A 15,417-nucleotide genomic window follows, 5' to 3' on the forward strand; every position below is an offset into this window, starting at 1 on the left:
ACAGAAAACTCTCAACTAACTCAGTTTATCAAGGAGAATGGATTTTTTCTTCCCACAGAAGTAAAAGTAAGTGAGGATCACAGGGAGGTCAAAGTCTTACCATGTCAATAACCATCTTCCTGAGTGTTTGACGTTGCTTCTTGGTGAGATTCTGGAAGATGTCACAGTGTTCTTCTTGGAGCAGTTTGAAACCCACAGCAAGGTGATGGTTTTCCAACACAGACTCATCATTATACATCAAAGCAAGTTCTGAATCTAGTAAACAAGGAAAAATGATGATTTAATGAAAAGGGATACAATTCAAACAGTGACATTACCTCAGTATGAAATCAGAGCAAGTTCTCTCCAAATGATTTCAAGAACCAAGACCCTATATGTCATTTTCCCTTAAAGAAAGAGTCTCCCTCTAAAAAGAATCAGTTTCTAAACAACAAAAAAAGCTTCTAGTAGATATTAGCATATAAATGTTCTTTTTGATTAAAAGTCATAGTATTTTTAAAATCCTTTTTCTCTTTTTCACTTCAGTTGAAGATTGACATTTTAGGTAAGGGTATTCCCAAGCAATTAAATCCTATTTTAATCTCAGTTTGTAACTTCATGTCTTCACATATTTTGTACTTCAGAAAAGAATAGACTGAAAATGTCACTAAATTTTATCCAAGGCATTACAATTTTTCACATTATTTCACTTTTTGATATATTTCCCACCTCTGTCAATTGTGAGTTTTGGATTTTCGAAGAAGATAATGGTGTGAGTTTAAACTTTTACTTTATCCAAATAATATAGCTTTTTGGGGTTTTTTATAAATATGGTAACAAAACAATAATTTTTTACAGCAATCTTGATGTCCCATTTTCTGCCCTCAGTTCAGTTCAGTTCAGTCGCTCAGTCGCGTCCGACTCTTTGCGACCCCATGAATCACAGCCCGCCAGGCCTCCCTGTCAATCACCAACTCCTGGAGTTTACTCAAACCCATGTCCATCGAGTCAGTGATGCTAACTGCCCTAGGGCCCTATAATGCCAGAAATTGCATTATCTGGATACCTAAACTATAGCTTCTAGCCTGCCTTTCACACAGAAAAATCACAGGCATCCTTTGAACAGTGCCATGATCTGTTGTTGAGAACACCGTCATCAAACTCATGAAGCCACATTTTCTCCTAATCAAGAATAGTAGTCAAGGGATGATAATATGTTACTAGCAGTAGGTGCTGTTAGTCATAATCATTGTTTTAACTGTGCTTTGAGTTACATCTTCAGAAAAGGTGGTGGGAAATGTGAAGTCATTTCAGCACTCTTGCCTTGTTCATCCTGTGATCAAGGGCCTAGATCTGCAAGCTGGCTTTTTTGTATTGTAATGCTGTACATGGCTCTGGCAGAAAGGCCATTTTTCTGTGTGAACTGGCCTATATATGGGATGACTCACGATGCCACAATACACCAGCTGATATAACCTACACAGACAAGTAGCTGCCCAAAGTTTGTGTTCTTTCAATGGAAAAATGAGGTAAAATAAACAAGGCACCTCATACCTAGTCATTCAAATATTCTGATGATAAAGGATGATAAGGGCTCTTTGACAACAAGTAGCTCCGACATTTCTTAAAACTGTCAGCACTTGATGTTAATCTTGACCACAACAAGATAACAATATTCTCAGAAGAGAAAAGTACTTAGGTTTTCAGCATTCAGAAATGCTGGGGAAAATGATGGGTTTTCATTAGCATGGATACTTAATGTTTTGAGCATGATAAAAGCTTCAAGCAGGGCTTGGGATCCTAAGGTTGGACCAACCCTGAAGGTCACTTAAGTCAGACCAAGCCATATTACTGACCAGTCCATAATCAAACCTTTGCAGTTGGAATAGAGGGTGGGAGACTTTTAAGGACCCAGCCGTCCACCCTGAATTGTAGAAGCCTATTCCAGTGCTTTTTCTGGAGTCTTATTTCTATTTGGAGGCTCGCATGCTCAGAGCCAACATTTGGACCTGCTTCTTCTGTAGAAAGGGACACTAGTGGGACACCATGCTCTCTGTGAGAGCACTGCATAATCCTGAAAATCATTACCACATCATTCCCAAGCCTTTCCTTGTCCTTGCTAGATAATTCCACATCAGTTACTCTTTCCTCACATATTGTATTTTCCAAACATTGAGTGCTTTTTATGGGTCCCCTCTGACCTTTCCCAAGGTCTCCATGCAGCTCAAAATGATGTTGCTAGACTGGACACAGTATCCAGGAAAGGTCTAACTAGTCTAGTGGAATGGAAGGATGACCTCATTATTACTCTTATTATTATCCATAATGAAAACATCAGGAGGAAAAAAAAATGAAGCAGTGAATCATACAATTATCTTGAATGACTATTCTCATGGTGAACTCACTTGTGTTGATGAGAAACTGATTGGAGACTCCAGGATGATCAACGTCATGGATAGCAGCTGCAAAAATGGCGGCCAGAATTTCCAAATCTGTGAAGACTGCCTGCAGAGCAAAATGAGCTCACTGAATTCCATGTTCCATTAGCCTAGCCTGCTGATTCAGTTTCACACTGAGGTACCCCATTTCATTCATGTGGTTTGTTGATTTACATAATCTCTCAATATACTAATTCAATTAAATGCAGATTCTGTCCATCATCACAGGTCTCTTAATATGCACATTAAGCCTGCAGGCCGTGGCTCGGGGAATGCTTATGGTAAAAGATGAGGTGGTACCTGATGTTTGTTTCTTGGATAAGTGGTACTGCAGGATAATGCTTATGTAACACAAGCACATACAGGTCAAAGAAGCAAGTCAGACTGGCTCCGCCCAGAGACATAAAAACCTTTGTATGTTTTCAGGCTGAGTAAGGCCAAATTCCAGATTTATAAGACTGCCAATAAGTTGTTTTTTAAAAACTAATCTTGTAGTGTGGTCAGAAGCTTTCTCACTTATTCATTCATACATTCAATAAATACCTATCCACTCAGTGTTTACTCTAGACAGAATAAGAGAACATTTCTAATAAAGTGAGACCTGATGCCCAGTACTCAACTCCTGTGAAGCCTCGTCTGCCCCATCTGTACACAATGATTTAAACTTAGTATTTATTTAGGTATAACTTGCTTCTGGCTAAAATGTCTTCCTCTGGCTGAAATGTCTTTCATTATCCTTTGGGGTTACTTACATCTCTGATCCTTCAAATCAAATTATGCACGCACACATCGAGCTCTTCTTTCTCTAAACATCTGTGGCACTCACAATTAATTTCTAGCCACACAGTGGTGGTGGTTTAGTTGCTAAGTTGTGTCCAATACTTGTGACCCCATGGACTGTAGCCTGCCAGGCTCCTCTGTCCATGGGATTTCCCAGGTAAGAATATTGGGGATCGTCCCAACCCAGGGATCGAACCCATATCTCCTGTACTGCAGGCAGATTCTTTGCTGACTGAGCCACCAGGGAAGCCCCAGCCACATAGTAACAGCAGCAATAGATAGTTGATAAACTGTTGTCCCACCGTGTGATACTTACACAGACATAAAAATAATATTGCTCTTTTCCTTCAGGGAAATAAAACAGTCTTAACTTCTCAGACTACATTTCTCAGAATATATGGAATCCAAGCAATAGAGCAGGGGTCAGTTTAATCTTTCTTCACCCTCCAAGCTGAAAAAGTGGTCTGGGCTAGGGCATAGACAGTCCCTTCCTGGGTGAGCCTGCACATTTTGGAAATACCTAACCACCACTGCCATCTGTCAAGCGAGAGTATGGCCTGCTGGACCCCCTGGCTGCATATATTGATATATATAAATGTACTGTCAGTGAGGGAAGCAGCCACAGCCACCCTCTAGCAAGATATCAGACAAGATGCAATGCTGTCTCTATTTGCTTCAGCATTATTAATTCCTCAGTTCGAGATTTTCAGTTACTTTTCCTTCAATACATAGAATCAGTTTTACAAACTCTTAGGAGAATAAGCCTATTCTTATTTTTTTTTTTAAGCCTATTCTTATTATTATGCTTATACTAAGCATAATATATATGCTTATATATATTATATATACATTATGATATTATATATATTATATAATATTATTATATATAATTATTAATTTATATAATATATAATGATATACTTATTATTTAATTATAATATAATTATACAATTATATTATAATTATATATGAATATATATTATATATATGCTTATAATAAGCCTATGCTTATTACTAATAGGAACTATGTACTTAGTCACTCAGTTGTGTCTGACTCTCTGTGACCCCATGGACTATAACAGACCAGGCTTCTCTGTCTATGGGGATTCTCCAGAAGAATATTGGAGTGGGTTGCCATGCCCTCCTCCAGGGAATCTTCCCAACCCAGGGATTGAACCCAGACTCCCATATTGCAGGCAGATTCTTCACCCACTGTCTGAGCCACAAGGGAAGCCTGATAGGAACTATTGGTAACATTTTATATTATATTTCTGTGCTTTCTCTCACAGCGCCTGGGATGGTGTGGCAGTTCAGATCAGCACATACAGACTATACACTAGATTTCAAACTAGACACTTATTAGGTACTGGAAACACAATGAAAAATAAAGCTCCCTGCTACCTGCTTGATAATTAAATATTTTTTCAAATGTGAAAGAGGCAAAGGAAAGGCTACTCTAATACCAGAAAGCAAGTAGAAATGTCATCCATTTATATTAATAACCTGATTGATACATGTTATACATAATATAAAGAGCCAGTTCAAGTATGTACAATCATCTAATTACATTATTTCTCTAAATATATCATACTTTCTACAGTACTTTTCAGAGGATGGGCAAGGTATGCAAAACAGATCATAACTACTCACATCTAAAGCTGGCGTAGAAAGAAGAACATGGGTTGACTGGGCCACATCAGCAGCATGTAGGCTGTTATGATATGCCACATCTGCATGGTAATGGTCTTCCAAAGTCATCATGTAGGTAACAAAGGTGTCGGATGAGATTTTGAATGTCTTCAGGAGGTCTCTTTCCTATACAGCAAAATGGGTTAGAAAATAAATAAGTGGATGTCCAAAAATGAAGAAAAGCCAAATCAGAAAGGTAAACTGGGATGGAAAAAAAAAACATAAAGAACAGCCAATTGGATAACCAACATTCACTCCTGTTTACTCACCTGGAATATGGCATACATGATGCATGTTAGGGGCCTATTATGTGAATATCCAGCCACATTGAAGATGTTAAGGCCCCATTTGTTCAGGTCTTCCAGCTCCTGTCATCAAAATGAGAGAAATTTAGAAACAAAAACACTTTTGTTAGCAGGCCTCATTGTTTTCTTTTATTTTGGGGGCACAAGTTGACTAAGTCTATAGAGTATCTACTTAGTGTTCCAGTTACATGAACATTTGAAAATGGAATGGTCTAGGAGGTTGGGTGTCCTCTTCATGCTAGTTACATGTTTTTGTATATATTTTTCAGAAGAGGGAGAGTGTGTGTCTATTTGTAAATTTGACTGCTGGCCTATAATTTTTCTGCCATGTCAGTCCTCAACCAATGTTGCTTTCAGAAGTAGGTATAAGACATTAGAGGTCATCCTGGCCCTATTTCCCTATAGCTCCCCTTCTCTGCTCACTGGTCCATCAATACCAACTAGAAAACAATCTCAGCTAGAAAACTCCTCTGCCCTTTGGTAATTATCACTGAGAACCAGGTCAAGGAGACTTAGCTGCTAGAATGTGTGTGAATCAACCCTAACTTAGTGTAAAAGGTCATGAAGATGCTAGTCACTCATTATCTCCTAGAGCTTCTTGGCTACAGAAAGACTTGGAAGAAACATCATTCCATCCTGTGTTGTAGAATTATTCCAAGATTATCTGATTAAAGGAGCAATTTATTCTATTATTAATTATTGCCCAGAGTAAGGGATACAGGGGGAGGAGGGTATTCTGGAGGAGGGTACTCTCCAGTATTCTTGCCTGGAGAATCCCATAGACAGAGGAGCCCTGGTCGGTTACAGTCCAAAGGGCTGTAGAGTCAGACATGACTGAAGCGACTTAGCATGCACACACTAGGGATACAGGCTCTCTGCAGAGTCTTGGCCCAACATGTAATCAACCTTCCTCTAATGACATGGTTCACCTGCCCCCTCACTGAATGTTCATTTGATCTCATTTCGTATTCTCACAAGGCTGAAAAGTCACCTTGTATAGCCTCCAAGAGGAGGTATGAATTCTTTCTGAGCCTTCCTCCACTACTAGGTTTTAGGCTCAAGCAAGAGTCAATGCTGTCAATTTCTCTCATTTCTTCTCCAATTCTGCTCATCAGTGCATATTTTCTTACTGATCCTTGGCATATAGTCTCTGAAATATCCTCTGGGATAATTCAGTCCTGCCTACTGCCCTTACCTTGGATTCTCCTAATATGTGTTCAACAAGATTCTCCATTTGTGAGTTAATGGACCCAACTCAGGGCAAAATTTGGTCTTTTGGTATAAAAAAAGGGTCTTTAGGTGTACAGCAATGGAAAAAGAGGGTACATCAGCCTCATCATACTATTTAATAATAAAGCAAAAGCGGCCACTACCATTTTCTAATAGGAGGTTTTGGACATCTGTCTGTTGTAAAGCAGTGCTACACATGCACACACCCAGCTTGTACACACCTTGGCTAGATGATCTTCATTTTCCGTGTTGACTCCAAAGCGTGAGATGCTTGTATTATTTAAGCTTGAACTATGCATCAGTTTTTTCACTCCGCTTATCTGTGTCATGAGCTGTTGCTTTTTCTTTTTCTCCCTGTCTTTCTGGGTGGGAGATGGAATCTCCACGTCATTCTGTTTGTCTGCAATAACAACAACAACAAAAAAATAGGTTTTTCAGTCCCTGCATGCCAATGCGAACCCCTGTGTGCCAGTGAAAACCCACTGCAATATTCAAAACAACTTCTAATGGTCTGTCATGGATAGCACACCTTAGGAAGGGCTGTCCTAGCACTATCTCACTTGACCTCCAGGACAATCCTGTGATAGGTGATTTAATCTTTAAAGCAGCAAACTGAAGTCCGGAGGAGCTAAACCACTTGTTCAAGAATGACAGGTGGAACTCAATCCCAGGTCTTCTGTTTGCAGGGTGATTTGGGGGAATTACACGCATACATTTTCAAGGTGTGACATCAACATTTATATGTAAATTTCTCATAACTTGTCTGTGTATATAATAAAAAATTTCCATGTACCCAAGCCCAGGTTAATAAAGCACAGGCTTTATGTTTTGCTAACTTTTTTATATTTGTATTTATTTTTTTAATTTAAAAGATCTATATAACTGTAGCTGGGTTCAGTTTAGATGAGTGGCATATATATTAGAAAAATGAATGGTTTATAATCTTTGAATGATTGAAGCTTTGGTTTATTACCATTTGAGGTTTAGACAAAGACAATACTTTCAGTATTACTTCATGCCTTGAATCTATGAATCCCAGGAATAAATAATAATAATGCCTCTCATTTGTAACAGGCATTACACTTATTAAAATATGCATGTTAAATATTTATAATCATCTCATTTAATCTATTAAAAAATTCTGCTACAACAAGATAATAGGAGAGCTAGGGTTAGTGACAGAAACATGTCTACCTGCTCAGAAGCTCTTTCTTCTAAATCATGAGATTAAAAACATCAGCAATCAAATATTCTATCTCACTTCACAGGGGGATGGATGGATCCTGAGAGTTCTTCTGCAAAACGCATCAACTCTCTCAGGCCACAGATATGCCTGTGGGTGCACCGAAGCTATCATTTATTAAAGCACTCGACAGCTACGTCACTGAACTAAATGAGACACTGTGGCTGAAAGAGTTAATGCAGCTTCCAAAAGCTCCTACATTTATCTCTACTTGTTTCAGCGAAAATGAATCCAAAGACAACTTCCCCATTTGAAAATGACACGTTTCCAGATGGCCTGCTGGGATCTAGACGATTTGCTTTCAACTCTGGCAGCTGATGGGATAGTCACATGTTCTCCCTAGAGACCTCTGCCTGCTCACAGGACCTTGTGGACAACTCATCAGAGCAAAGCAAGCCCAGAGACAGACACGGAAGCAGCTGTTCTGGACCCTGGGCACCTGGTTGCAGGGCTGGAGAAAGGCTTTTCTCTATCCCTGGAATCTCAGTGCTGTCTCTGGGTGTCCCCCAACTCCTCGATTCATCAGCCTATGACTCTACCTTAGGGAGGAATTTTAGTGGTCATCTTGATTAGTTTAGGGGTTTCCAACATGGTTAGCATCACCCAGGGAACTTTTGAAAAATACAGACTTATGAGCCCCACCCAGTCCTACTGAACCAATTTTTTTTAAAAAAGCTGCCCAAGAGACTCTGATGGTCAGAGCCAGGTTTGGGAACCAATAATAATCCCACACACTCATTTTTCAGATGGTCAGCAACTTTCCCAAGCTCAAAGGGCAATTTATTCAACAGATATTTATTTTGCAATTACCTTGTTCCAGACAGTGATTTAATAGCATAGAACCCAGGCCCCTTAAGGTTCCCATTAAAATCTCTTTTTGGTCTTTCAGTTTTTGGCATAAAACTATATATGGCATTGTTTTTGAATTTACTTTTCTCCCTGTCACCTCACTCTTAATAACGACTACTTTTGCTAAAAGGCCACTATAGCCCCTGCCTCTCCTAATGTCATTCTTTACCATTCTGGTTAAAGAAGCTGTTGGATTCTTCTGTGCCAATGCAGATACAAAAATCTGTAGTGAAACTAGCAGCTTTTTCTCTGTGTTTAATTAAAGATTCCCTGCAACAGCGAGTCATTGAGCCAAACCACTACTCTGTCTGGAATGTTACAATAAAGAAGAAACCCATTACCCACAGAGAATACCATTTTGACATTAATGGGTGTTTCCCTATGCAGGCATTGGAACAACTGATGGGTTTCCCTACTCTGAATTTCCTCTGTTAAATGCTTAGCCAGTGCCACACGGAAATAACCTGAAACAGACACTCAAAGAATCATAATAAACACTTCTTGAATTTACATTTATAGAATGATCAGCTTACAATGCGGAAACAGTGGAACTGTACAAAATAAATAAGTAAATAAACAGAAGCAAGAAATGGTCACATCAAAACTCTGATAATGACATCATTGGAGGTGCCTTATTAGCTAGGTTGCAGCATTTAATCCTGCAAAATTCCTAAATTCTGTTTCAAGATTTTCAAGATGTAGGAAAGATTTTCAATCCCTGACAGTAAGTCAGGGATTTAAAGGGCTGACTTTGCTCTGTTTGTAGCAATACTAACTAAATTGTAATATCATATGTAAGGATCTTGCTTTAATCTATGCTTCTTCCCCCTGACTCCTTACTTCCTTCTGTACCAGCAACTTGAGCCCATTATCCTATGTCAGCATCACAGAGTGCCTGCACTGAATGTCTCTCACCTGCCTTCCAGGCTGTTCATCTGGATACCATCCTCTTAAATGAAACAACACAAGTTTCACAGATCCCTGCAGTGGGGGATTTCCCTTTGTCCTGGCTGACATATTGTAACTTTCAATGACTCTTATTGCAATATTGCTCTTCAAGTTTAACTGTAATCAATAAGGTCTTATCATTTTTGACTCTTGGATCTGTGCTCTAAGAGCCTTTTATATTACTGGAATCTGTTAATAAAATATTTTATCATTAGGTACAGCAACCTGATTCCTAAATACTTTTCCCCAAAGAATACATCTATTACTTAAAGGTGATTTTCTTCTATATGTTCTGACAGCCTAATAACCTTCTTTCCCAAAGAAGTGGCAGGTATTTAGATTTAGGAGTCAAGAGAGCAAAGTCCTAGTTCTAACTCTGGAACATTTTAGCCAACAAATTAATTTGGTCGAGCTAGGTTGCCTTCTGTTCCTCAGTTCTCTTTCCTGGAAAATGAGGAAACTAGATGAAGCCATTAAAGTCCCTTTCAGATCTGACATTTTATGAGGGAGACTTCATAGTCCTCCAGGAATACACACCATGCTCACAGGACAGAAAGTAGAGTTCCATGTCTTGCGCTTGCTATTTGGAAACAAGGTTTGTTTGCTTTTGAATATTATCAAACTATAAGCCTACAATCCATTCCAGAGAGTCTGGGTTGCCATGTTTGTCTTAGCAAGACAATAAACTCCATCCATACCAGAGTCACAGAAAGTGAGAACTGGAATGAACTGAGGATGTCATCTACTCCAGTATTCCCATTTTACAACTGAGGTAGCTGATGAATCTTTTGCTTATATGATGGACTTTTTTCTCCCTAAATTTTCTGAAGAATATTTAAAATTTTTATCCATCTGTCTAGTTTGACCAGGCCTACCTTGTATATGCACACATTCATGTATACAAATGCACACACAAACACATGCTTACACTCAACACCCTCCAAATGCTAGGTGTGTAAGGACTGAGATACTAACAGCCTTCCTCAAACAACCTGCTCTTGATAATTTAATTTTGGAATAATGAGAAGCCAGATGATAGGCTTTCCTCAAGAGATACGCCTCAATAGCAAATGAAATATTCAACAGAATTGACAGTTCTTAGTTCTTGAGATGCAGTGTTGAGACTGAGAACTCATTTTTATTATCTTCTCAGCTTTCTCACTTGATAGCCTTCGATGCTAAAATAAGAATAATTGGTATACTAAAATATTCTCCTGGTCCTTGGCAAGCCATTAGTGAAAGAAGCGACAAGTAAAGAGGACTGCTTAGGTGCAACCTTGGGTGATGACAGGCTCAGAGACTTCCTGCAGCTTTACTCCAGTGCTCAGTCTCTTTTGAGAAGACAGACAAACCTTGGTATCTTAACATGCAATGTTTACACAAACAAAAATGAGTTCTTGCACCTACTGATTTTATTCTTCTTTACCATAGTCATTAACCTGTAAAATGTCCCTAAAACAGTCCCTAGGTTATGAAAAATGATTGGGTGTTTCACAGAGCAGAGCATATTTAAAATGGACAGGAGAAGATGCCTGTCTTCAAAGGAATAAAGTGGGAATAATGGAGAAGATAAGGATCAGTATATAATGCTTTCTTTTCGATTAGATTCTAGCTCCTCTTGAAGCTAGGCTATATGAAAAAATCTTTTCTCTGTTCTCTGACAAAGGTTGTTGCAACTGCTGCTGGAGAAAGCCAGGTGCTGCAGACACCCACATACTGGAAATAGTTGGAAAGGCACTTGTCAATCACGCCAATGCCTACTGGCCACAGAGAAGTGCTGTGAGCTTTGTATTAGGCTGATCAAAGATTGATCTGCTGATAGCAGGAATTGCTTTGGTGTCAGGGAAATAGAAATGTTTTTTTAAAATAAAACCAGAAGAGGTATGTGTTTCCATAAGATGTCCAGGCAAATGTTCACTGATGTAAGCATATGTAGCAATGCCAAAAAGAAGGGAGGTGTAATGTTCAACTGTAAGAACAGGTCATTTCCCTGGAAAATGGAATTCTGCTAAATAAGCATAGTACAGTGGTAATTGAAAGTCAACAGGATCAGAGTCTAAATGCTACCCATTCACTTTGAAGTACAGATGGGCAGATCCTGCAGGTGTGATTTAAGAAAAATATGCAATGGAATGGCTTTAAACACAAGATTAGAAATTCCTAGTAATCAAACAGGATGCATGACAGTAGTTACCAGGCATGGCTGCAAACCCTTCCTGTCAGTGCCATGTTTTAAATACTAGCAATGTGAAGGCAGAGGATAAAAGGTTAAGTACGAAATCAGGGAGATAAGCATGCTGCTTGCAGAAGGGCAAGTCTTTCATAGAGGTGATGATTCTTTCTGCCCTCCTCCAATTTATCTTTAAGAAACACCTTAGCAAAGCAATAGTCAGTTTCCAAAGCCTATTATCATGGGTCAAATCACCTTTTGCTCAAAGCCCAGTTATTGGAAGAATTGAAAGAATACCACATCAGAGGAGCCAATTGGAATTGTCCCTAAGGTTTGGATGATCACAACCCCCCACTCCCACCCTTTCAGAGGTCTTGACAGATGAAGGTGGGTGGGTAGATAAAGAGTGACCTGAGGTCTATATAAATTCAATTAGCCCATAATAACCTTCTCTCTTTGATGGATATTTTAATTCATTTTTTTAAACAAAACCTTCTTGCTTTCTATTCTCTCTTTCTTTCTTTTTTTTTTTTTTTTTTTACCTTAAAGGCTGTCTTTAGTTCTTATTTTAAATGGATTTGCTTTTCTGTGACTTAACCCAGTTCCAAACTCACATAGTAATATTCCCAGATAGGTGGCAGAAATTAATATTAAAAAAATTCAGTTATGGAACAGTTTTCTTGGTGAATATCTTACCTAAGAAAGTATTTGAAATGTATTCAGACACCTGGTTCCCTGATCGGCTCATTTCTGAAAGGTGTGTCAGCTCCCGGTTCAGCATTCTTTTGAACTGTTTATAAAGAACAAAAATGTATTAACCACCCAAAAAATAGCAAATTATTATTGTAGATGCTTCCAACTTTATTAAGAACCAAGAGGCCGGGTAAGCAGATATCATTATATAAATAACTCTGTTTCTACAAAATACAATATTCCCTTAATGTGAAATTGTTCCAACGTCACCTTAGAAAAAAGAGGTTTTTCTCAGGATGTCTTAGAATTAACATCTGATTTCTTTGAAGATGTAAACATAGGAAAAGGAATTTTAATAGAAGTTAAGATAATTTCACTTAAAAATGTAACCATATTTTAAAATATATTTATTGAAAATTAACTCTAAAATATAATTTAATAACCTATACAGTAAGAGGTGATTAAATGTGAAAAATTCAAGGGAAGACAAAAGAAAAGATAAGCATCCTTTAAAAATAGAGATGAGTAAAAGGAACAGGGTTAAAATACTGCACAGTCTATTTAAATACAATATAACATGTCCTTACTTCACAATAAGCCGCCTCAGCAGGCTAAGTGATAACACAGTTAAATCATTACAGAGGCTTTTCTACTTCACAGAAAACATACAGCTATAAAGGTTTCACATGCTACCAAAGATAATGGAATCAAATTAACCCACCTTGATGTAACCCCAAGATACAGATAACAAATAGTTTGCCTCAGGCATTTTGGAAAGCACTCCTTGCCACAGTCCACAAATCCCTTTCAAAGAATCACAGTTCTGAGAGCAGTCCCAACAGGACCGGGAAAGCCTTGCAGATTCAGTGGTGAAATAATCAAAACTTATGAAAGACAAAGCCTCCAAAATTTAGGGCATTTCCTAATCCAAACAAAGCCCATCTTCGCCTGTGCTCCCTGCTTCTTTCCTGGCAGAGGGAGTAATGAAATCAGGAATTGCACGAAGGAGCAAGAGCCTGTCCAAATGCATTCAGCTGGCTGGTTTGCAACACTTATGAATTATGAATAGTCCTGGTGGCCGAAGGGGTTTCCACTCTAGATTAGTCCTGCTCAGCTGAACTCTGCAAGGAAGGAGCAATTCTTCTTTCCTGAGGGGATGCCAGGCTGGGAAACACAGCCATCTTTTTAAAAGGAGAAGATTAAAATGGAGGAAGCTCCATGAATATTTAAGGAATCCGAAGTCTGTACCCTCCCCCATTTCATCTAGGTGTTCTTAACCCTCTCCACTGCGGAGACCCGGACATTGCAGACACAGCCTTTGCATAGAGCTCAGCCGATTTAAGGGTTTCCAAGTGATGGTGTGTTTTATTATTTCTGAACGTTGAAAAAGTTAAAACTGTGGCTGGTTTTGAAATTAGACTTTCAGAATACAAGAATATTTTTTTAAGCTAGCTTTTCCGGGGATTTTTTGCACACCAATGGCAGGCCAGTGCATTTAGACTTCTTTCACAATGAAATGATTGGGAATTAATCTATTTAATTTTAAAAGTACTTCGTACACAGAATGCAATTCTCTGTCCGCCATCCGCTCATTAATATGCACATGAGACTGCATTCGACAAATGAATTAAACACATTTAACCTTTCCATTTAGGATCTGGAGTGTGTTAGGAAATACAAGCTATCATTTGCTGCATGAATGGAGAATTATTCGGGGTTATGAATGACTGTGCTGTTTCGGTATTTCAGTGTTACATCTTCTAATTCATGAAAAAAATATTTAAGAGTTAAATTAATCTTTATTTTGTTTTTGCAATATGGAGCGTGTGGAGAAATTCTTTCCTATAGTGTCTCTTTCTTTCTCTCTCTCTCTCACCTTGTCAGCTTCAGAAAGATCACAGGCATGAAGAAAGTCAGAGACTAGAGCTCTGCAGTGGGATTCCCCACCCAGGCCCATCCCACTCCCCTCCTCCCCCTGGACTTCCAGGAGTTCAAGTACAGCATATTAAAGCAATAGCGAAGCACCATGGCAACAGCCCCTGCACGCAATTGCAATTGGCTCTCTTTCCTGTGAGGTATTCCCCTTTCAAATGAGCATCCTGCACTAGCAATGGCTTCGCATCAAGCATCCAGGCCCACTTCACACCACTGCCTGTGCCCAGGATACCAAGCTTTTCGAGGTGAAGCCAATGCAAGTCAGTATTGTGGTCCTCTGGCTCACTGCTCTAGGAACTGTCCTCAAAAAGGCATGTACTATTGTCCTCTTTCTGGGGAACCCTCCTGATGGATGTGTGGGTCTTCCCTCCCATGATACAAATGTTAGTGACAGTCACCAGAAATCTCTGAATTAATCATCTGAGCTAGTGTGTTTTACTTATTGAACCACTCTGCAATTTGAACTCCAAGTGAATCAGAACTTCCAGGTGTAAGTTCTAAGTTCTTCATTTTTTAAGACACAACCATTCAGTTATAATAGCCTCTCATTTTCAGTTCTCAAAAGATAGGCACTTACACTAAAGACTTAGAAACTGAAAAAGACAGGTTTCTGTGCTCTGATGGATCAGCTGAATTTTGGCAAAGAAACAAACTTTACTAGGAGCATTGCAAAAAATATCTTGTAGAAAACATAGAGACAGATGATATCTTTAATTATGTCTCTGCGCTAGACTTAGCCAAATGCAACATTCACACAGTCATCTTCATTTTGGTTCCTTTAATCTCTTGGAAAAACTTAGGAAGATCTTGGCATCAGTCAGGTTCGTACTAGTTGAATAATGTTGTTTCATCCCATGTATTTCATAAATATTTAATGGACACCCGAGACATGCCAAGCAACGCACTGAGGATATAGCAGTAAAAACACAAAAACAAAAACTCCTCCAAACAAACAAAAAACACTTTTCATGCTTTGAATCAGTTTCACCCGAGTAGAAATAATCAGATATATTAGGGCCTTTTCCTTAACCACCGCAGTTAACTTCAGGTGAGGGTGGGGCCGACTCTTTATTGGCCACATTGCCCCCCTCAGTTCTGAATATAAGAGCAGGTAGAAATTCAATCATAATAGACTAGGAGAGACTTCCCTTCTTACGT

At 38.9% G+C, this 15,417-nt stretch overlaps 1 protein-coding gene across 1 annotated transcript in view; it reads right to left on the minus strand.

The window, feature by feature from the left end:
* PDE4B (phosphodiesterase 4B) overlaps positions 1 to 15,417 on the minus strand; it is a 428,331-nt gene that overhangs the window by 6,795 nt on the left and 406,119 nt on the right. The window contains exons 7-12 of the mRNA XM_061121680.1: positions 12,328 to 12,421; positions 6,643 to 6,821; positions 5,156 to 5,254; positions 4,848 to 5,012; positions 2,385 to 2,484; positions 101 to 255 (exon numbers count right to left, since the gene is read on the minus strand). Coding sequence (XP_060977663.1) covers positions 101 to 255; positions 2,385 to 2,484; positions 4,848 to 5,012; positions 5,156 to 5,254; positions 6,643 to 6,821; positions 12,328 to 12,421 — 792 coding nt within the window. The remainder of the gene's footprint in view (positions 1 to 100; positions 256 to 2,384; positions 2,485 to 4,847; positions 5,013 to 5,155; positions 5,255 to 6,642; positions 6,822 to 12,327; positions 12,422 to 15,417) is intronic.

The sequence above is a fragment of the Dama dama genome, chromosome 20 (genome assembly GCF_033118175.1).
Source record: "Dama dama isolate Ldn47 chromosome 20, ASM3311817v1, whole genome shotgun sequence".
Lineage (NCBI taxonomy): Eukaryota > Metazoa > Chordata > Mammalia > Artiodactyla > Cervidae > Dama > Dama dama.